The sequence below is a fragment of the Rattus norvegicus genome, chromosome X (assembly GCF_036323735.1).
Source record: "Rattus norvegicus strain BN/NHsdMcwi chromosome X, GRCr8, whole genome shotgun sequence".
NCBI classification, from domain to species: domain Eukaryota; kingdom Metazoa; phylum Chordata; class Mammalia; order Rodentia; family Muridae; genus Rattus; species Rattus norvegicus.
The window spans coordinates 86,542,564-86,567,772 of NC_086039.1; the positions used below are offsets into that span (position 1 = coordinate 86,542,564).

Genomic DNA, 25,209 nt, shown 5'->3' on the forward strand with positions numbered 1-25,209 from the left:
GACTAGAACTTTGAGTACTATAGTGAATAAGTAAGAGAGAGTGGGCAGCCTTGTCTAATCCTTCATTTTAGTAGGATTGCTTCAATTTTCTATTTATTTACTTTCATGTTAGCTACTGGTTTGCTGTATGTACAAACATTATTTCTAATTAATGAAAGTAAATGTACTAAGACATTGATTTCCTTTACAGGATATTTTTGAATATTTAAAAAAGTTAGTTACAGTGTCATGGGAACAGGAAGGCTCCCCAGAATCAATATGGTTGTTCTTAGCTGTGACTCATGGCATTGTGAACAGGGAACTTGCAGCTGCAGCAAGAGATACCAACCCATCCACAAACCTTTGGACCTAAAATTTACCCTGACTAAAAGTAGTTAATTGAAAGAGGGATGGAACATAACCTGAGGTAATGGGTAACCAATAGCCATCCCAACTTAATCCACGTCATATAGCCAAGCACCAATCCCTGACAGTATTAATAATACAATCTCAGGCTTGCAGACAGAAGCCTGGCATGGCTGTCATCTGAAAGACTTCACCCAGCAGCTGACTCAAATAGATACAGAAATCCACAGCCTAACAGTAATTGGAGCTAGAGAACTCCAGAAGGATAGGAAGGATTTCTGTTTTCTAAAGAGGATAGAAATTCCACAGGAGACCCACATTGTCAACCAATCTGGACCTTTGGGGCTCTCTCAGAGACTGAACCGCCAACCAAAGAACATACGTGCGCTAGACTTAGGCCTCCCTGTATGTGTATAGCAGATATCCAGGTTGGTCTTCATGTGGTTCTTCAATAACTGTAGCAGGTAGTGTCCCAAAAGCTGTTGCTTGTACATGGGATATGTACTAGGTGGGCGGGACTCAGTGGGAGAGGATGTGCTTAGCCTCAGAGAGACTTGAAATACCAGAGTGGTGTCTACCCACTCAGGTCCCATTCATGCAGAGAAGAATGGGGGGGGATGCAGAAAGGATAAGCTGTGACAGGGATGGGGTATGTAAGCAGGATGTTAAAAACAAAGATAAAATAATTCTGAGAAATAAGTTCACCAAAAAAAGTAATTCTGTGGGTGTAAGAGTAAAATTATTTTCAATAAGCATTCCTACTGCCATGTCCACCTAAAATAAAGACTTCTGAGATCCAGAGATAGGAAATTAGATTTATATAACTACAAATCGTATGTTCTTTGACTTTTCTCCCTATTTACTAGTTCAAATCTAATGTCTCAGTATAACTTATTTTTGTATGTCATATATTTATACATATGCAGGAAATAGTTATAAATAATTTTTTTACTTTTTTTTCAAAATTAAATAGCAAAATTGATTTCCTATAAATCTCTTTCAACAGTCAATGATAGAAAAAACATCTTTCATATTTTTCTCTTAACATTTATTAGTCCTAGACTAAACTCCAGCATCATTTTTATCAATATTCATGTAAAAATAAGTCTATCATAGGTCTTCATTATGAAATGAATTAAACATTTAAATGTTTCAGTACACTAGTATTTAAACTTAAGTATTTTATAAAATTAAATAACATTATCACATTTATGCAAAATAATAAAAAGTAAAATAAAGTATTCTGAAATAAATGTGGAATTGTGTGTTAATGTGATGTCAGAAGATAACTTAGATACAAGAATAAACATAAACACATAATATTGTACCATATACTGTAGAACTAGTATGATGTATTGATATTCAATTATAAACTTAATTCTAATGTAGTAATAGCTTCTATTATTTCAGAATGTTAGAAGTAGACTCGCATCACTGTCCTTTTCCCTTTCTTTCCTGTGCACTCTCCTAATTACCTTCATTCAAACTTCTCCAATGCCTTCCCAACTCTCAAATAGATAGCTTCTATTTCTTTGGTTATTCTTACTACATTCATATATATGGTTATACATGTGCTTATGTGTATATATTATTACATAATGCATATGCATATGAGTATGTACAATGCAGTATTCACACATGCATGACCTTGTTTCTGTTGTTCATGTGTATATAGAATGAATGCTGACCATTGTGTTTTGGGTTACCTTGACCAAGCATTCCAAAGGATTTTTGGATATTGAACACACACAGAGAAGTGGGCAATCACACATATGGATGCACATATCTATTCTGTATAATTTTAAGTAAATATAAAACAATATGGTATTTTATGCTTTATGAAGCTACTTTTGTGTTACTTGTCCTTCATTCCTCCTTTTTCTATATTGACTTCCTGACCTCTTCATTAATTTCAGTCCCCTCCTCTTTATTTTGATTCACACATCATATTACCTGTACCTTTCTATTCCCATAATCAAACTGTCACCAAAAGCTATGGTCCCTTTATACTTTTTGTAGTTCCTGTGGTTCTCAATGTTGTATACTTATAACTGAAGTTTTAGAACTATAAACAGCACACAACAGACAACATACAATGTATTTTTGGGCCTGGGTTACCTCACTTGATGTGATCTTTTTTTATTCCATCTATTAGCCTGCCAAGCTCAAGATTTCACTTTGCTTTAGAGCTGGACAACATTCCAGAGTATATATCTATCATGTTTTCGTTATCTATTAATCATTAGAAGGGTATTTAGCTTCCTTACATTTCCTTTATATTATGATTAGTGTGTCAATGCATATTGCTGAGCAAGTATCTGCATTGTAAAGTAAGATGTCCAATCCTTGGGAAATAGGCCAAAAGGTGATATAGCTGGTTCAAAAGGTAGATGGACTATTAGATTTTTGGATATTCTTTTTTTTGTTTTGTTTTGTTTTTGTTTTTTTTTTTTTTTGGTTTTTTTATTTTGTTTTTTGTTTTGTTTTTTCCGAGATAATCAATTTTATTGGAGTTGTTTACAGTATATGGATGAGAGGTTAAAAGCCTCAAAATGTCACACAAAATTTATACAACATGGCTGATGGCTCATAAACAATGGAATCCTGGAGCTTACTACGCAGCTCAGTGGCAGCGAAGTAGACTGGAGAGATTTTCTTTTAGGACATTGATATGGTCTAAGTCTGTTCTAGGCAGTTTAACTTGTCTGATCCTCTGTTAGGTAGACCAGCTGGTCTAAGAATGGTCACAGCTAGTTCTCCTGCTTCTATAGGTTTGGGGATGATTGTCCCTGGTAAGTGTGGTCATTTTCAGTGATTTCTGTTGTTTACCTCGTTTACTTTACAAACTTTCCAGCAGGAAGAAATGCTTAACCTCACTTTTGAAAATGCTTTGTCTGGGGTCCTGGAGAGATGGCTCAGGGGTTAAGAGCACTGACTGCTCTTCCAGAGGTACTGAGTTCAATTGCCAGCAACCACATGGTGGCTCACAACTGTCTGTTATGCCCTGTTCTGGTGTCTGAAGACAGTAACAGTGAACCAACATACATGAAATAAATAAATCTTTTTTTTTAAAAAAAGAAAGAAAATACTTTGTCTTAAGTAGTCTCCATTCAAATTCGAGAAAAACGCTATAACAGCCCTGTCCAACAATGTTTATCCTATGACCACTTACACAAAGTAACAGTTTTACCTCATATTTATGTGGGTCTATTGTGTTTGAGGTACATCATATTTGCTTCTGAGAGAACTAAGTTATCAGTCTGGTAGGAAGACATTGTGAAACTGTATAATTCCATGGAATTATACTTACTACCAGGAAATGGACCAAAGTAGCAGACATGTACAGATTAAATCTGTAACACATCAATTCATCCTTTTAAAGAACAAAGCAAGTTTATGAGGAAGTTCCATTTGAACTCAGCTTAGGGCAGATAACTCAGTTCTTAATGAATTAGCCAAACCAGATCATAAATCATGTAATGTGTAGTGGGTTTGAGATGTGGTAACAGGGGACTTTAGAAGAAGCAAATAGCTTATATATAAACTCTATTGTGCTTTTGGCAGAGTGAGAGAGAAGGGACTGAAGTGACTCAGAACGACAACACTTTGTGGTTTGTGTATATAGCTCATCTCAGAAAGCAAAGTATGAGTTGATGAAATACTGTCAGCAAAAGAAATGACTAAGAAAGTATCATCCTTACATCTTTTATCCTGTGATATTGCATCTTTCATTCTGTGATGTTAACATTCTTCATTCTGTGATGTTGCTGAGTTACTTTGAAATATGAACACTTTCAAAATCTTAGCACTAACTTCTTGTGAGGATTTTCTCTACAAACATGTTATGACAGGCAGAGATAAGGTTTCCATGAAAGAGTTAAATCAACAATTATTTGCCAGTGTTTTAGGTTTACACACAAAAGTTTATTAGAGGAAAAATAGAAAGGTGTCAAACTGAATTAAAACTCATTTTGGTGGGTAAACACTAAAGAATGGTTCGGAAGAAATAATAAATGTATGATTAAGTAAAAAAAATTGTTAAATATCTCTTTTGCATTCATAGAGATAAATCATTTAGTTTATTGTCAAGAGGTCCAATGGGAAGTGAAATTTACTTACACGAAAAGCATTGTAGCAAATATATGACCTCTAGATCTGTTCAAGGAGATAATGAGACATATCTAAGCTTGATTGATACAAAAAGTTATATAGGAAATAAGTTCGAATTAGTTTAGTAAAAATGTGCTTATTAATAAACCAGTGTGAATAACATGAGAAATGTGCATTAGAAACGCATAAGGCCTAAGCTGGAGAAGAATTGGAAAATGTGAGAAAATATTAGACATTACATTGATACAAAGACCAAGTTCAATAGTATGAAAACTGATGTCTTGATTGAATGTGACCATCGCATTGAATCTGTAGATTGCTTTCAGGAAGATGACCATTTTTTTTCTATATTAGTCTTGCCAATCCTTGATCATGGGAGATCTTCCCATCTTCTCAGGTCTTTTTTGATTTCTTTCTTCAAGGACTTGAAGTTCTTATACAGAAATTTCACTTGCTTGGTCAGAGTCACACCAAGATATTTTATATTATTTCTGACTGTTGTGAAGGGTGTCATTTCCCTAATTTTTTCTCAGCTCTTTTATCCTTTGAGTAGAGAAAAGCTACTGATTTGTTAGAGTACTCCTCAGCCATAAAATATAATAACTTCATGAAATTTGCAGGCAAATGGATGGAACTAGAAAATATACTGAGTGAGATAACAAGGTCAAAAAAAGTACTCACATCATATGTACTCACAGATAAGTGGATATTAGCCCAAAAGCTTAGAATGCCCATAACGCAACTTACACACCTTCTGCATCAATTCACATTCTCACCAATAGTGAATAAGCATTTCTTTTCCCCTAGACCCTCATCTGCTTTAGTTGTCAGTTGTTTGGTTGATCTTAGTCTTTCTGCCTTGAGATAGAATCTTAAAGTCATTTAAATTTGTATTTCTCTAATTGCTAAGAATGATGAACACATTTTGAAAATATTCTTTGCCATTATTAGTTCTTCTATTGAGAACTCTGTGATCAAATCCCTGGACAATAATATAATTGGGACATTTGTTCCCTTGACTCTACTTTTCTGTGTGTGTTTGATTTTGATTATTTAGTTGTCGTTGTTCTTTGTGTATTCTTCACATTTATCCTCTACCAGATGCATAGCCAGCAAAGAGCCCTTCTCATTGTGTATGTTTCTTCATCACTCAATTGGCTGTTTCTTTAACAGTCTGACTTAATCTTTTGCATTCTAAAGTAAATGTATAATTTTGAATATTTGCAAAGAAATCTCTTTTGAGTTTAACCACAATTAATAGTATTATTAAAATTTAGTATACAAAGCAGTGAGAGGAAATCATAAAGATAAAGAAATTATAATTGACAAATACTGTAAATGTATGAAATTAAAAATAGTTTGGTTTATAATTAATATATTGTGGAAATAAAACATCACTGCAGTAGCTATATAGAAGTTATGTTTTAAATCTTCCAATAGCTAATATAGAACTGAATTTATATATATTTTAGGTAGACAATAATGTTCCATTGATTGCCTTTAAAATTCCTATATTTTATACCATAGAACTACAAAATGAAACATAATCTGACTTATAGTGTTGCTTTAAAATTTTCAAAAAAGGTTTCAAAGTGAATCCTGGTCTTAATATTTACCAGTTTTCCAATAGAATAATGTATGTCAGTAATCGCAAACACTGATCTTGTCTGATTAATACAAAATACAAAATTGAGTATTTAAATAATGAATTTCAAAGACTTTCATTAGCATTAATATGCTTTTTAATACTGTAACAAAACCCCATTCATAATGAAATGTTCTGAAGGATCTCTATTTCTTTTCCTTAGATTATAAGAATTACTTATATATTCAATCCTAATATTATAGCTTTATTGCCTAATAGGAAAAAATCCACAGGATATGAATTGTTCTGATGGAGAATTAAAATCTTTTCTTAAATTAAAACGTGCTGAAAAGATCTCTAATGGCACCAAATCCACATTGCTCCTGGCTCAGCTTGGAATGCACAGCTATTTCTGAGTAACCAAATGCTATTGGTTAATACTTCTATTTCCCTTTACTATAAAGTTATAAACGTCAATGATATAATGATTCCTTAATGGTGTGGATGTGTAACAATGAGATAATAAAAAATGTAAGCTAAATTATTAATTTAAAAATGTAGAGTAAAGCTAATGAATGTTACAAGGCCTCTACCCCATATTTTAAATCTATCAGAGGGCCATAAATGAAGAAGCAGTTTAGCACCTAAACTTTACCCTGCAGACATGTAGTAATGAAACTCCTGACATTAGAAATACATTTATTTGACAGTTGTTCTCACTCATAAAATAATGGTACTTTCAAAAACCTCATTACAAATTGCAAATAAGTTCTAAAATCCATAAAAAAATCTTCTGACATTTATTGCCAAAAAGTAGCTTGAGGATGTTGATACATAATGATAATCTTCTTGGTGACATTTGGAAATTTTATTCATAATTCATTCACAGAATATAAAAATTCATAGAGAGAGTGGCTTGGTTGGAATATGTTTGTGGGCAGGCTTATAAGGGCCTTATTGTTTATTGTCTGATTTGAAAGCCAAGAGATTGGTTTTTCATGTACATAGAAGACTAAAATAATATCTTATCCTTGGAATTTTTGTACTATATGTTATCTTTTGAATTGATCCAAATTCTTTTTCCTGTATCTTAATTCTTTTTAGAGATGATTTTATTGGCCATTAAAAGCATAATACTGTCAAGCCTATTACTCGAGATTTTCACTATTTATATTCAATGTGTTTTTTTTTTTTATTATTATTAACTTGAGTATTTCTTATATACATTTCGAGTGTTATTCCCTTTCCCAGTTTCCGGGCAAACATCCCCCTCCCCCCTCCCCTTTCTTATCGGTGTTCCCCTCCCCACTCTCCCCCCATTGTCCCCATCCCCCCAACAGTCTAGTTCACTGGGGGTTCAGTCTTAGCAGGACCCAGGGCTTCCCCTTCCACTGGTGCTCTTACTAGGATATTCATTGCTACCTATGGGGTCAGAGTCCAGGGTCAGTCCATGTATAGTCTTTAGGTAGTGGCTTAGTCCCTGGAAGCTCTGGTTGCTTGGCATTGTTGTACATACGGGGTCTCGAGCCCCTTCAAGCTCTTCCAGTTCTTTCTCTGAATCAATGTGTTTTTTTATGCTACTTTTTATTCCTAGAGTTTTAGAAATAGATATTCAATGTAGCAGTTTGTTTCATTTTGATTTTTCTTCAAAATCATTATACAAACTAAAAGATAACAGAATGCTCATTTTTTGATCCAATCATATTACCATTCCTTGTAGATGAAAGTATCCTTGATAAAGATGATCTTGACAATTTTCTGATCAACTCTTTGACAAAAACAATAGAAGTAGAATATTCTGAAGCCTTCCTTGGACTTCAGAGAAAGAATCAGAATAACATTCAAGAAACTCTATGGATAATAAAACATTTTCCCAATGCCCAGAAGCTCAAGAGTAGAAAGTATTATATCCCAAATAAGAGCTAGAGGGGCTGGGGATTTAGCTCAGTGGTAGAGCGCTTGCCTAGGAAGCGCAAGGCCCTGGGTTCGGTCCCCAGCTCCGAAAAAAAGAACCACAAAAAAAAAAAAAAAGAGCTAGAAGCAATGACCTTGTACAAACTATTATTCTTAAGCAATTAATAGATAAGTAGGCTTTCAAGTTCACTTCCCTAAAAACACATCCAACCAACATTTGGCTTTGTCACTTTATGGTATTTTTCAATGACGTCATCTTTGCATTCTTTGAAGCTTAAGCTCTTTAGGTGTGTAAAAAGATGAGAAAGGTCTATGAGCTCTTACCTGTATATGTAGAGACTACTTATGGTCAACTTGAGAGTCTGTCTATGTTGATTTTTCTATTTTCAACTATTTCTTAGTGAAAGGCTACTCCAAATAATATGATAATCTCAATAACACATCCACAGATGTAGTGGACAGAGAATATAAGATTAATACACTAGAATTAAATAAATGGTCTTTGAAATCTGCATTAGTCTTTCATGATACCATCAAAATGTAATATATTGTCATCATGGATTACTATTAGTTAAAATAAAAATTCTGACATAATTCCTAATCAGAATCTAGACTCTTGTGTGTATGTACTATAAATTTATGAATTTCATATGAGATTATTTTGGTTTCACCTAATAAAATATAAAGCATTGTTTGGAATCCCAATGCAAAAAAATTTAGTAGTTTAACATATGAATAAGATACTGAAAAAGTCAGTTAACTTAATAGAGTCTCTGAATATACTTAAAAGGACAATTGGAAGGTTATGAGTTTAGACACAAATCCACTTTATTTCCTAGAGCTGCTCACCTAACTGCAGCTACTTCTTATCCTGCCGTGACACTTAGACTAGATCTTATTTCTAGATCTTATTGCCAATCTTATTTCTGAAAACAAATGAATGTTGGCACCACTCATAAGAATACTTTATCATGTCCCTAACTACCAAACCAAAGTACTGTATATTTTTATGTCATTGAAAATATTAGGTTTTTCACATCTGATATATTGTGAAGCAGCCTGGGAAAGCAATTGAAACCAATCCTAGGTCCACCTCCAATTCTCTCTCCTCACCAGTTTCTATGAAGAACACTTATTGTCCTAATAGCCACTGAACAGCATAAATGGTTGATATTTGAAGATGTTGTAAAGCTTGAGACAAATATAATGCAACAATGAAAACAAAGAAGTATGAATATCTTTTGCCTATTTCAGAAAATAAAAATAAAACATAAAACACAAAAACAAAAACCAATAACAAATCTTGCTCTGTGATGTTGCCAGACATTTTGGTTATTAACAAATGTCCTTTCTCAAATAACTGCACCTTTGAGTGTAAGAATATTTTGACTAAGAAGGTAATCACAAATGAAATGATACTGTTCATATCAATAAAACTGAACAAGGACAAGGTTGGAAGAAAGAAACAGAAATTAGAAGGCACAGAAGATGAACTAGGCTTATAACAAATTTTGGGTTTTTTTAATTTTTATTGGATATTTTATGTATTTACATTTCAAATATTATCTATCCCCTTTCCTGGTTTCCCCTCTAGAAACTCCCTATCCTATTCCCCCTTCCCCCTGCTTCTATGATAATGCTCCCCAACCCATCCACCCACTCCCTTCTACTTCCCTGCCCCACCATTCCTCTACACCAGAGAAATCAAGCTTTCATAGGACTCAGGGCTTCTCTTCCTATTGATGCCAGACAATGCTGTCCTCTGTTACATATGCAGCTAGAGCCAAGGGTCCTGCCCAGAATCTAATAGTAGCCAATAGTTCAGCAGAGACAGATAGAAGTCAATGAGTCTTTCATATCTTTAATGGATTGTTAACGGCTTCAGCCTTGTGCAGGCCCACTGTAGTTACTGAAAGTTCATGTTTTCATTGGTTGGGTTATGTCTATAAGACTTTTTATAACCTATTTCTGCCCTATCTTTTAGTTCTTATATTCTTTCACCTCCCTTTAGCCATATTACCTGATACTTAGAGGAAATGCTATATATGTGCTATTTAGGGTTGAGCACTTAACTGTCACTTATTCTAAGCTCTCTGAGCAACTGTGAATCTCTACATGTAGTGTCGTTCATTGCAAAAAAATCTTGATTAAGGCTTTGAATAGTATTTAACATTACTATAAACATAGGTACTTTAGAGAGCAGTTTAATATAGTCAATTGTTGTTAGGCTTGTTTACAAAGTCATTTTACCTGATTAAAAGTTCCATCTTTGTATAGATATCTTCCTCTTTCATTGTAAGTTTGATGCATTATTCCACTCATGTTTATATAATTATATAATGCATCTTATAAATGAAGGTTTACTGAATTATATGTGATATTGCAAACAATAAATTCTTAAGCAATATATTAGAATATATTATGAGAAATAAAATGCACCCCAACCTTACCATACCTAAAATTATTCTCTGGAGAAACAATTCACTGTCAATGATTTTCTCGGTGTCTGATGTTATGGGATTGTTATTTTATTTTATTTTATTTTATTTATTTTTATTGTAATATATTTGTTTATTTTCATTAAATTTTCTTTGACTATTTCATATATATATATATATATATACACATATATATATATGATATATTCTAGTTACACTTATCTTGAGATACCCCAAGCCTTACTCATCAAGTTCCCTTCCCATTTTCAAGACCAAAAGAAAGTATAATAACCAAAGGCAGTTTGAGGGAGAAAGAGTTTGTTTCTTCTTTCAAGTCTCAGGACACAGACCATAATTTAGGAAGAGAAGGGAAAGATCTAAAGGTAGAAACCTAGAGGCAGTTACTGAGTCAGGGAGGCCACAGAGAAATCCTACTCATGGCTTTTCTCTTTATAGCTTTAGCTCCGTGTTCATTTATATACCCTAGAACTACCTACTCAAGAATCGCACACACACAATAGGCTGAACCATTCAACATCAATTATGGATTAATAAAATGTATCACAAATTTGGCTTCAATCATCAATCAATCATATGGAGGTATATTCTCAATTGTAGTTCCCTTTCCTCCTTTTACTAAAGCCTATGACAAGTTGACAAAATAAAGAAACAAGTCCCTTCATCCAGGAAATCTGTAATTGACCCCCTATGGTGGGGTTGCATAGGGCGTATGAGGTCCTATGTGCACTTCTCCCATCTATGACTGTATGCTCTTTCATTTTGTTTTCTATTTATTTTTCCAAAATAAAAATAAAACATTTATTTTGTGTGCATCATTGTTTTGCCTTCATGTATATATATTTACCACACACATTCCTGGTGCCCACAGATTTTAGAAAAGAACATTGGATCCCCTAGAAATGTAGTGGTAGGCAGTAATAAACCACTATGTAGGTACTGGTTAACAACTCATGTCTTCATAAGTACAAAAAGTACACTTAACCACTGGTTTAATCCTTCGTGGATCAATTTAGTGTACATGCTGTATGCAAGGAATTTCAGGTGCTGTGTTGTCACGTATGCCATGATTATGTCATGTCTCTCTCACATGATTTCAGCCTCCTCATTTCCATTATCTGACTTTTATATTTTCTTATGTTTCCCAGGCCTTAGTTGGAATTATGTGAGTGTCTTCTTTTTGGCTGAGCATTCATAAGACACTTGTTTGGGCTATCTTGAACATTCATAAATCTCTATCAACCAGTATTTACTGTTAAGAAAATTTTCTCTAATCAAGATTGGGAACAGAACTTATGTATAGGTATAAACATAAAAGTTTGAGAGACAGTTTGACAACATATCCATTTAGCAAAACAAAAGTAGTTGATTCACACATAGTGCCTATGAACTCACCAGTAATGGGTTGCTGACCAAGTTCCATAGTACTGATCATTCCTCCTACAGAAAGGACTTCAGATATTACTGGAAATCAGTCAGTCCCACATTAGTTATGGCATGATTTCATGCAATACTACCTCTTCCCTGGCAAGATGGTATTTGTAAGCACCAGCACTTACTTTACAGAACAAAGGTCTGATAATATGGTGAATGGGAATTAAAACCAGTTATCTGAGTTAGGGTTTTACTGATGTGAAGAAACCCCATGACCAAGGCAAGTCTTATAAAGGACAGCATTTCACTGCAGCTGGCTTACAGATTCAGAGGTCCAGTCAAGTGTCATCAAGGTGGGAACAAGGCAGCATCCAGACAGTCATGGTACAGGAGGAGCTGAGAGTTCTACATCTTCATCTGAAGGCTGAGCAGAATAATCAATCCCAGGGGGAGGGTCTTAAAGCCCACACCCACACTGACATACCTATTCCAACAAGACCACAGCAACTCCAACTGAGCCACACCTTCTAATAATGCCACTCCCTCGGCCAAGCATATACAAACCATCACACCAAACAGGCTGAGGAGTCTCAGAAAGACTAAGGCAGAGATAAGTTTATTCCAAGCAATTAGATATTTCATATACTTACAAAACAGAACATAGCAGTTTTCATGATATAATGGCCATTCCAAGCTAGACAGGGTACAAAAAATTAATCAATGCCCAAGACTAATTGCCCCACCAAACTTCTACATACTTCATTGACTTCTAAGGAACTCAAAGAAACAGAGGTTATGTGAATATTTCACTATTTGAGGTATTACCCCAGTGTCTAAGGAACTGATACACCCTTAATGCCACAGAAGCCATGGAGTCAAACCTCTGAAATGCATGAAAGGTAGACCAGGCCAACTTTCTGTAGGTATTGTTACATGCATGGTCCAAATCTGGAAAAGGGCACTGCTAACCTTTTATTCCCATCTGCCCATATAACATACTTTGAAAATTAGACAGTAGGGAAGAAGTTTCAAGTTGAGTTTCAACATGATTCCTCTATATTCTACATTTCTTTATGTCGAGACTAAATAATAATTTATTAGGACACATTAAGATGCTCTAATGTTAATTTATCTTGAAAGATGGTCCTAAATTAGTCCATATTCATAGGATCATAACAAATTTTTCTAGAAGCCTGTCTCACCTATTTTCTTTTACATGGCATTATTTGAACTATGATCCAATAGTCACACATTATAATTGATTGATGCATCGCTAAAATGTGTTTGCTTTCTTTTGTAACTACTTTTGTGATGAAGCTACATTGTCCTAACAGCCTCCCAACACTTGTAGGCTTCAGTAACTATATCTGCTTAGTGTCATTTAAAGTGTTGATTTACACTCAGATACATATAAATTATTAAATTCATTATATGATTCAATCAAACTCAATTTCAACCTTGGGAAATAGCACTTCATTTATATTATTATGAACTTCCTCCTGAAAATGATACAGTGCTTTATATTGTTTCTTGTGTTTGTTTGTATGTTTATTTTTAGTAGTCCTGGGAATCAAATAAAGGGCATTATGTATTCCAGGCATGTGCTCTGCCATGAAGCTATATCAGTAATCTGTCTTATAATTTTGAAATAAGTTTTATCAGTTGAATTTATTTTTAGTTTTAGCCATTAATTATAATGTATCCCTATAGATTTTACTATTTATTTTTAAAATTTTGAAGTTCAATTGCCATATAATATTTGAATATAATTAAGATTAATAGTATAATAATTTAGTACATATGTGATATATAATCATAGAACCACAGTTACCAACATTTCATTTCTTAAATTACTTAACATTTTTTGTGATCAGAGATTTCAGGCATGTCTTGTTATTTTGAAATTTATTATAAATTGCTTTGAATAATAATTCTTTATCCATTTGTTTAGCTTTTATGGGATAATAAAGATGTGGTTTGTGTTTTCGTGTTTACCTTAATTTCTTTACATTTATAGTTCTATTCTTTAATGTCTTAACTTTCTCATTTTCTTAATTGTCATCCCGAATATTTACTGAGGCTTCAAACATACATGTCTTTCATCTCAGTACTCTGGATGCAAAGGTCGTTGGCCAGCTATGAGGTTATGGTCAGCTTGAACTACATACTGAGTTCTAAGGTAACCATATTTCCTCTTTTATTATTATTATTATTATTATTATTGTTATTATTATTTCTGTGCATGTCAAACTAAAAGAATACATAGAATTTTACATTGTTTCTATTTCATAAAGACTATGTTTTCCAAGTGTTTATTATCCTTTACACAATTATACACATATACCTATGCAAGAGCTTATACATTGGGTTTTAAAGAGTAAATGTCTTTTCAATTATTAAAGCCTAAGATCTCTTTTGAAAGGTACTGTATAGGAAGTTGTGGCCTACATGGGAAAACTAGTCAATTAAATGTCTCTACTGCCTTCTTTTTTCTGCACCATACTTTTTATGTTTTCCTTCTACTATGATGCCATTCCCAAGCACATAAAACCAACTGGCCATAGAATGAGACTTCTGAAACTATAAGCTAAAGCCAAATCTTACTTTAATTTTTTAGTATCAGCAAAAAGAACAGTAGCTTTAACAAATACAGTGTGATTCTGTGTTACATGAACTCTTTTCTTTAACAGGCTTTTGTCAGTGCCTTATATTTGATGGGCAGAGTATTTAACAGAATACCTGAAGCAAGTACAGGGAAGCAGAAGGGAAATTGTGTAATTCTCAAAGTAGGAATCACTTACTATTGAGCAGAAAGCTTATAATGTTTCACTTCTGGGCATAGCTGCTGTTGCTTTTCATTTTCTTTGTTTCTTGTCCTTTTAAGTTTATTGTAGAGGAAAATATCTATGTGTGGATCAATATTCACCTTTTTTTTACGTTTTAAGACCTATAAAATGAATTTTCTCCTTGAGATTTTATTTATTTTAGATACATTTCTTTCTTTGCTGCTTGTTTGCTTACTTGTTTTAGCCTGTAGGCATACCTATTACATCTGCCCACTGTATCTGTACATTGTAGCAAGCAAATCTGTGTCTGCTGTTCACTGACCAGTGTCAGGGCTACCTTTCAAAGGTGTGCTGGTTAGCCACTCTGTGAACGTGACATAAACTAGAGTTTTCTGAAAGAAGAGAACCTCAGTTGAAAAAAATGCCTCCAGAGAGGCAATCTGTAAGGTATTTTATTAATTTGTGATTGAGAAGGGAGGACTTAGTGCTTTGTAGGTGATCCACATCCCTTTGTGACATCCCTGCACAGGTGATCTTGATTTTATAAGAAAGAGGCTAAGCAAGCTATAGGGAGCAGGATAGTAAGTAGCACCCTTCCATATTCTCTGCATCGACTTCTGCATCTAGGTTATTGCCCTGTTTGAAATCTTGTCCTAAATTGTTTCAATGATGAACAAGAATCTTGAAGCATGAACGAAGTAAATCCTATCCTCACCAACTTGTAGTTTTGGTCATAATGTTTTGTTACACAAATAGAAATCCTAAGACAATAGGGTGCCACATATTCACATTAATAGTAAGATAATCTCCTTTCTTTAACTTTATATCTATTCTTAATTCCTGACACCTGAATATTTTTTTGTATCTGTGATCCATATGGTCTATTGTTCTGTGGTGCCTTGAAAATGTTGAATCTGGATTCTATCATCTACTATATTGTTTAGCTCCCCTCTATCATGCCATTTGGCACTTTATACCATACTTACTGGTCAATCTTAGCTATTAAGCCCACTCACTGGATAATACTTTTATGATCACCAAATCAACATTAATAGCTATATGAATCAGGAATGTAATTAAACTAAATTTAATGTTCTTTTCTATGAAAGAAGTTTGTGAAAATGAGCTAAAACATGTGAAGTGCTTCTAACATTACCTGATGATGTAATACTATTAGCTGGTCAGTGCTTTCAGTGCTATCATTGTGCTATGTTGTGTAGTCCAGCACTAAGTTAGGGATAGAAATTTTACAAGATCAATGTGTTAACAGACTGGTTGACAGCAACAAACCATAGTCTATTCAAATAGGAGTATAGCATCATAGTATGAATCACTATCACTGTACCTATATTCTTGCCATAGGGAAGTAAATGTATCGCCAAATTAGCAAAGTTCCATGCAATCCATTTCCATGAATTTTACTCTCAGTGACAGACAGGGTCAGTTAATATTAGATTTTATTTATTTTTGGTACATTTTCATCTACTCCTGCCTCTTTCCCTCTTCCCTTTCTCCTCTGAGAGTAGAATCCCACCTCAGGTATCCCTATATCCTGGCACATCAAGTCTCTACTGGGTTAGATGCATCCTTTTCCACTGAGGCCAGACAGGCCAGCCCAGCTAGATCATATAATACAGACAATAAACAGCTTTAGAGATATCCCTTGCTTCAATTCTTTATGACCCACATGAAGACAGAGCTGCAAATCAGGTACATATGTGCAGGGGGACAAGGACCAGCCCAAGTATGTTTTTTGGTTGGAAGTTCAGTCTCTGAGAGCCTCCAAGGGTCCAGGTTAGTTGACTCTGTTCTGTCTTCTGTTGGAGTTCCTGTAACCTTCAGGGCCCTCAATCCTTCCCCAAACAATTCCAGAAGAATCCCTAAGCTCCACTTATTGATTGGTGTGGTTCTGCATCCATCTGAGTGAACTGCTGGGTGGAACCTCTCAGAGGACAGCGATGCAAGATGCTTGTCTGAAAGCAAAACAGAGTATCATTAATGGTGTCAAGGATTTGTTTATGCACATGGGATGAATCTAAATTTGGGCCAGTTGTTGTTTGGCCATTCCTTATATCTCTCCCTCCATGCCATATCCTTGCATTTCTTGTACACAGGATAAATTTTGAGTCAAAAAGTTTTATGGGTGAGTTGGTGTTCCTCTTGCTCTATCTAGAGACCTGCCTGGCTACGGGAGGTGGTCTCTTCAGGTTTCATATTCTCACTGCTGTGGGTCTCAACCACAGTTACCCCTGTTGATTCTTAGAAGACTTCCCTATTCCAGGTCTCTGATAGATTACGCCCATATAGATTTGTGTATTTCCATTCATTCTCATGGACATCTGGCCATCTCTCCTGTTTTTCTCGACACCTGAGTTGGAACTACCTCCTCCCATCACTTCCCCATCAGGACATGTAAACATGATAGTAATTAAAATTATGAGATTTGGAATCCTTTAACCTGTGCTTAAATTTTGAGATATTTCCTTAGGCAAATACACCAAGTTGTTCATTCTTTAAAGGGGTTAAATTTTGTCATTCCTAATGTGAGAATAATAGTACTTCCTAATTCACATGTTTAATGATAAACGAATTACCTAAAAAATTAGCTAATACTTGACACTGTATCATATACACAGCAAATGTTCAGAAACACTAGGTATTATTTGAGAAGATAAGAAGCTTATTTAAATTTCAGGAATGTGCAGAGGGACATGCAAGAGGAATTACAAGACAAATGGCGTGAGAACCCATGGAATGTCGCCCACAGCTTACCACAACCACCTGACTGAGACTCAGTCTGGCGTGGCCCCAGAGACCACATATCTTGAGGACTTCATACTGTTGTGGAGTTCTGCTCTGCTTGCTGCCCTCACAAACCTCTTAATCTATGAATTATATCAAAACTCTAAGGGAGCTTCCAGTCCCACACTGGACAGTATCCCTGGCATTCACAATAATAATGCTTGATCTCTTTAAGGCATTGCTGCTGGCATTGCTAGGATTCAATCACCACTCTAGGAAAGACCTTAGAGATATAGATTGTCAACAATAACCACCATCATTAGAAAACATTTGGAAAAATGAAATTGTTAGTGAAGCTAGGTTTAGATGTTTTTACTACTGACTCTAATATAGAAAATTGTAAACAAATTGACGTTCAGAAAGGCACATTCTTACTACTTAAGGTAGGGGCCTTTTATGGTCAGGGAACAAAAACAATGGCAGCCCTGGCTAATGCAACTCTCACTCAGACTGTACTGGTGATGATTTTTTTTATACCCATATTTTGCCTTCAAGTCCCTGATATGATTTGCTGAGGAGTATATATGCATTCTGTAGATTTAAGGTGATTTTTACATAAAAAAATAGATTTGTGATTGTGTTTTTATAATATTACTTTTAAAAATAAATAATGAAATAATTACTCCTTTCCTTATAACCTCAAATTGTTACCTGTCAGTAAAAGAAACTGGCTGAGAAAACTACCTTGCTTGCTTACATTTTATTAATCTTTAAAATGATGCTTAGTTATAGATGGTCATGGGATTTGGGAAAGAATTTGATTTCTTTACTTGTACAACACAGTGTCATTTCTTGTGAAGGTATTGGAGAATGCATTGTTTTTTTCATAATCATTCTCTAGAAGAAAACTAAAACATAATCACATTGTAATTTTATACTGCTTAAAAGATTTTGCTGGGATACCTATCTATAGATAGATGATAGATAGATAGATAGATAGATAGATAGATAGATAGATAGATAGATAGATAGATATAGACAGACAGAGACAGAGACAGAGACAGAGAGAGGCTATGTAAGAAAAATAAAGTGTGGACAGCTGAAACACTGTTCCTTCCATCCATCAACTAAATAAGTCCCCATAGGGATCGGGATTCACCCCTGTCATTGGCTCTAATTACTGACCCTCAATTGCTCCCTGTCCCAGGTTACACACCACATGGATGCCCGAGTCAGTCATTAGCAGAAATGTTTACATCTGATTACTTGAGTGGATAGGAAAATTTGTTATCATCCACAATTATGTCATGTACTTGCAATCCTAGCACTCAAAACACTGAAACAAGAAGATCAATAGTTAGAAGGCAGCTTTGGCTATATAATAAAAATCATTATTTTTAAAAAGTCTATGAAATTTGGACTTGTATAAATGAAAAAGCATATGTTTGATATGATGGTATTTAATCCCAGCACTCAGGAATGCCTAGAATTCGATTCAAATTGAAGGCTATCTTGGAGTACCTAATAAGATGAAGTCTGAGAGAGAGAGAGAGAGAGAGAGAGAGAGAGAGAGAGAGAGAGAGAGAGAGGCAGAGAGACAGAGACAGAGACAGAGACAAAGGAAACAGAGAGTTAATGTAAAGTTTTGAAAAACAGAAAAAAAAACATAATGATGGTTCACTAAATTTCTTTACTAATTTGTAAATAAGTATTTTCCCCATAGAAGGGTATGACTTATGATAGGTATAGTTCCTCAACAATTCTTAACTTCATATGCAGTCTTCTATACTTTGTTTAGCATAATGCTTTACCAGTAATTTTATCACTTATAAAAATTCAAGTTTAAAACATTGTCTTCTTTGGCTTATAAATGATTTGTTACATCTAAACCAGTACCTTTCAGATTCTCCTATCATTGCTCAGTCTTTCTGTGAGTTATATTCTATTGAGCTTTCCATCACAACTGAATGTTCCTCTTTATAAAACCCTGTCCTACATCTAATTACAGTAAAATAGTATGACTGTTAATACCCAATAACTTTCTTTTAAAAATTTATAAAAGACAGAAATATTAACCTTGTTAATAGTAGTGTTAGTAACACTACAGTAATAGCCTAGACATATGTCTACCCAAGCAATGAGTAAAACAAAAATTACATTTTACAGACCAAACTTATATACTTTGTATCCATGTAGAACTCACACTGAGTCTTAACTCTCACTATACATTTATTAATTCCATGTAGTTAATTTATTTTCTTACTATCTGAAATAGTCACTTCATGATCATTTGTTCCTATCCTCAGACTTCCAACAGAATGGGATTTTTTTTTACCAACTTCACATCTGAAAGGGAACTCATATACAAAATATATAAATAATACAAGAAATTAGAAATCAAAAAGACCCCAATAATCTATTTTCAAAACAGCATAAAGGTCTAAACAGAGAATTCTCTGTAGATGAAACTCTAGTGCCTTAAAATACTCAAAGATATATTCACCATCTTTAGTTTCCAGGGTAGTGCCAAGAAAAATTAATTAAATTAAAAAAATAATTTGAGGTTCTGTTTCCACCTGTCAAAATGACTAAAATTAATAGTACAAATGTCAATTCATGTGGTGAGTGATATGGAGCATATGGAACACCAATCCATTGCTATTTGGAGTGTGAATTTGTGTACAAACATTATGAAAATAAATCTGGCAGTTCCTTAGAATGTTGTGAATTTACCTACATTGAGATCTAGCTATACAACACTTGTAGTACACGTTTACCTAAAATAAGATTCTTCCTATGACAAAAACATTTGTTCAACCATGTTCAATGTTTATCTATTCATAATAACCAGACATTGAAAACAACCAAGATGCCCATAAACAGAATGATGGATAAAGGAAATTTTGTATAGTTACATGATGGAGTATTATTCAGCTATTTAAAATATGATGTGACAATTTCAGGACCTACATGGAATTTGACAGTATTAAAAAATTATACCTATTGATATAACCCATATCCAGAAATATAAATATGAATATTAGGAAGTTGAGCTAGTGCCTATATAGAACCTTCACCCATATATTCTAGTGGATTTGTTATGGGAAGGTCACAGACTACTAAAAGAGAAACATAAATACCAATGCAACCACAAAATATTTTATCTATGATGCTGTGATGTCTACAAAATATACTAAGGTAGTAATTGCACAAAGCTTTTGGGAGCAACCAATCTATGCGTGACTTGGCTTAAGGCCCACTCCATGGGAAGAAACATGTTTTCATTAGAGTATCCATTGCTGTAAAGTGAAACTGTGACCATGGTAACTCTTTAAAAGAAGACACTTAACTGAGGTTGTCATACAGATCAGAGACTTCTTCCATTATTGTCATAGAGGGAAGCATGGTGGCATGCAGGCAGACATTGCTTTAGGCAGATACTGAGAGTTCTCATTGTGCTGAGAGTTCTATATCCAGATCAGCAGGTAGCAATAAGAAAGAACCATTGGGCATAGAAGATCTGAAACCTTAAAGCCCACACCCAGTGAAGCAATTCCTCCATCAAGGCCATGCCCACTCTGACAAAGCTCCTCCTTGTAGTGCTACCACCTATGAAAGCCGATGAGGGCCATTTTCACTCAAGTCACCATATTCCACCCTCCACTCTCCAGTTCCCATAAGACTGTAGTCATATCAGAATGCAAAACTGTATTTAGCCCAACTTCAAAAGTCCCTATCTATAATCATATCCTAATCTCAACTCGGTTTAAAAGTCCAAAGTTCAAAGTCTCTTATGAGACTTATGTCAGTCTCTTAACTGTAAATCCCAGTAAAATCAAAATGAAAAAGCGTATCACATACTTCCAACATATAATAGAATAGGATATATATTACCATTCCAAAAGGGAAGAAAGGAAGCGTTGTGGGGGAAATACTAGACCTGAGAACTGAAACCAGCTGAAAAAACTACAAACTCTGCATCACCATGTCTGATGTCAGAGGACTCTTCATATCTTCAGTCACTTTTTGCTTCATTGACTGCAGCATATTTTTTTTTTTACTCTTGGATGAATTCCACTCCTTGATAGCAGCTATCCTTGGCAGGTATCCTACAACTCTGGTATCTCCATCTTTAGGTCTCAAAGGCAATAATTTAGGCTTCATCTTTACCACTTCACACAATGGCCTTCTAGACCTCCATGCAATGGTGTCTTTGACATATGCCTGGCCTCAGTGGCTTTCCTTGGTATCAGAGAAGACTCTGTAACCTCTTTCTTTGATCTTTTACTTGAAAGCTAGAACTATATGGATGTTTTGCTTCTTGCTGGGGAAGAAACATGGCACCCTACTTCAAATATATTTTCCCCAGATTTCTGTTTTCTATGATTTCCTTCATTGCCTAAGTTTAGCTATCCTGTAAGTCACCAGGCTGACCATGAACTCAAAGATCCACCATAGTCTGCCTTCTGAGTACTGGGATGAAAGGTGTGTACAACCACACCAGGCCTTAACATTTTAAAATATCTTTTTACTTCAAAGAAAAATTTTCCTTTACAAGTTAAAATCTTAGCTGACTGAAGTCTTTCTCTTCTTATCATCATGCTGTTCTTTAATCTGTTTATACTTCCTTGTGCCCCCTTTTTTTCTCAAACTTTACCCTTTGCTTTTTCTTGCTCAGCTTGCTCTTTTTCATTATAGATCTGCATAATTGTAGCCACTAATAACTGAATGATAGAGTCAAGGCTAGGCTGTCTGGAAATCTCTTCTGCCAATGCTGTCAATTCATAATTATTCAATTTAGCCTCAAGTAAATTTTCTGAAAATTACAGAAATAAGCCACATTCTTTACCAATATATTACAAGAACCAACTCTGGGCCACATACTAATATTCCTCTCCTGTGAAACCTCTTGAGTTATGCCCTCACAGTTCAAATAATTCTCACTACCACTGTCTTTCATAATCCTACTAGTATGGCCTATTAAGCTCTGCCTAAAACATTAAACTGCTTGCCTATCCAAAGTCTCCAACATGTTCCCAATAGGCATGCTCAGGCCTATTACAGCAATATTCCACTTCATGGTACCAACTTCTGTCTTAGTGTTTTATTGCAGTGAAGAGGCTCTATGAGTACTGCATATCTTATAATGAAAATTATTTATTTGAGGGTAGATTACAGTTCAGAGGCTTAGTCCATTATCATGGTGAAAATCTTGGTAGCAGGCAGACAGACATGGTGCTGAAAGGTAGTTTTTAGTTATATATTTAGATTGGCAAATTGGAGGAAGAGAGAGCCATTTGACCTAGCTTGAACATTTGAAACCATAAAGCTCAGCCCCAGTAACACACTTCTTCCAACAAGTCATAACTACTCCCAAAGGGCCACAAACCTCCGAGAAGTGATACTACCTATCAGTCTAAGGGGGTCATACTGATTCAAACCACCATAGAACCCATACCTGATACTTGATATTGATAGGATGACCAAAACCCAGAGACCAGATAGTCTGTAAACCTAAGGTAAAACTAAGTATCACTATTGATCCTTAAAAAACGATCTCTAAAAAATGTCTCCTAACTATATTCTGCTATACTCATAGATCAATGCTTTATTCAGCCATTATTTATTTATTTATTTTTTAGGAGCAGAAATGGTTTATTTGGCTTCTACTTCAGGTCACAGTCCATCACTGAGAGAAATTACCGATACACAAATAGGAACATATTGTAAAAATCACAGAGAAAAGCTGTTTGTTTAGCTTTCTTACATAGCCTAAAGCCGCTTTGCCCAGGGAATGGGGCCACCCATAGTGGGCTGGGACCTTCTATATCAATCAAGAACCAAAACTCTACAGACATTCCCACAAGCCAGTCTGATCTGACGAACATCTCAATTGTGACTCTCTCTTCAGATTGTGACTACCTTGACAGTCAAAGCTAACTAGGACATGAGCAAATATTAAATACTTTCTAATAACCTAGAATTGGAAAATAAAACAAGATATTCAGCCATTATTAAAGAAGCTTTTTCCTGCAGCAGATGGGAGCAAATTAAGGGACCCACAACCAGATATCACTCAAAGAGACCTTAGAGCATACAGGTCTAAATGGGATGTCTCCGTCAAGTTCCTACCCTCAGGACTAGACCTGAGAAAACCCCACGGAAAAGGAAGAATGGAAAACCAGGAATAGAGATAACATTTGAAACATAAATTTAAAAAAAGTCCAATTATAAAAAAAGAAAGAAAATCTTAAGTTTGTAAAGCAGGAAAAAAAAAAGCCAGAAGTGACAGGGGATACCATGAGAAGACCCAATAAATAAACTGAGTAAAGGATATATGAACTCATAGTAACTGAAGTAGAAAGCACAAGATCAACACAGGTGTTCAGAAGGTTCTTTGTGTATATATTATAACTTTCAGTTAAATATCTCTATGGGACTCCTGAGTGTATGAATTTGTAGGTCTCTGATTCTTGTGCCTTCTCTTGGATCTCTTTTCCTTCTGTTGGTTTGCCTTGTCCAAATTCAATGTAATGGTTTTTGTTTTATTTTATTTCATATTATTTTGTTATGTTTTATTATCTTCAGAAGCCATTGTTTTCTAAGAGAAAAGAAAAGAAGTGGATCAGGATTGGAGGGTAGGTGAGCCAAAATTTGGAGGAATAGAGGGAGAGGTGAATTTAATCAGAATATATGTATAAGAAAAGTGTCTATTTTCAATAAACTATGGAAAAGAAAAGAAAGGGCATCCTCTTTGCCCACCGTGAACCCTAAAAGAAGTCAGATTAGAACATTCTTTCTTTTTCTCAAGCCAAAAAGTTCTTGAGCATGTATAAGGAATGTATGTCATTAAGGACAAAGTTTCAGTACCAAAAACATGGTGTGCTGAAGTAGATTATCTGAGTAATTTAACACATGGCTGACAGCGAACATCATAGAGAATTATGAGGCAGCACAAAATGGCTGACACTCGATGTCTCGAAGTCTCCTTGCGCATGCCAAGGTGAGAGCTCAGGCTTGGAACATTTACGTCATCAGTGGGTGCCTGAGGGAGTGAACTGTCACCAATGAAGGGTTGCTAGGATACTGTGTCCAGTACAAAAGGAGACGTTGGGTGTGTTGAGGCCCACAGCTTAGCAGGTCAGCAGAGAGCAACCAGGTTGGCAGACAGCAGCCAAGTGGAGCCACGTAGTCCTGTGACATCGCACTCTGAGTCCAGCATGCCCAGGACCACGGAGAACAGTCTTCGAGGTTCCTCATCTCGTCGCCGCCGTCGCTCCCGCACCTCAAGAGCCGAGCTGATCTTTGCCGTGAGCCTGGTGGAACAACATCTGAGGGAAGGCGGCCATGCCCGGAGGAGGCTGAGTGAAACGGTGCCCATTTTCCTGGCAGCCATCCTGGAGTTCCTCACCCGCAGGCTGCTGGAGCTGGCAGGCAATGAAGCCCAACGAAGAGGTACCCAGAGCCGCATCACTCCGGAGCTGCTGGACTTGGCAGTCTACAGCAATACCCTGCTCAGCGAATTGTTCCAATTCATCACCATCTCACGGGTGGCTCCAGCTCATCACTAGGTACAAGCTCCTGCTGCTGCCTGGCTCTGCTTTGCTGACCTGCCCATCCTCTAGTCTATTATAAATCAGTTCATCCTACCCAACCATTCCCACAGTCATCTCTGAATGGCTGACCAACTCCCTTCATCCCTTCTCCTAATTGTGTTCTTATTACATAAAGATTTAATTGGAAAAATAAACCTGTTTCTTTGTTTCTGTGTAAGGTGGTATCTTATTTATGTAATTCCTTCTCATCTCTCTTAAGATATGTAAAGGGTATTTCAAAACTAAAGTACATATTATTACTACTAAAAATCGCTTCTTTCTAAACTGTTTCACTTTAGTAG

General features: G+C 35.3%; 1 protein-coding gene across 1 annotated transcript; it reads left to right on the top strand.

Annotated features, from left to right (window-relative positions):
* The first annotated feature begins 24,430 nt into the window (after window positions 1-24,430).
* Window positions 24,431-25,005, top strand: H2ab3 (H2A.B variant histone 3). Its single transcript, NM_001106969.2, has one exon. It carries the CDS (start codon window positions 24,533-24,535, stop codon window positions 24,881-24,883), a length of 351 nt encoding a protein of 116 aa, NP_001100439.1. The 5' UTR covers window positions 24,431-24,532; the 3' UTR covers window positions 24,884-25,005.
* Window positions 25,006-25,209: the final 204 nt, after the last annotated feature.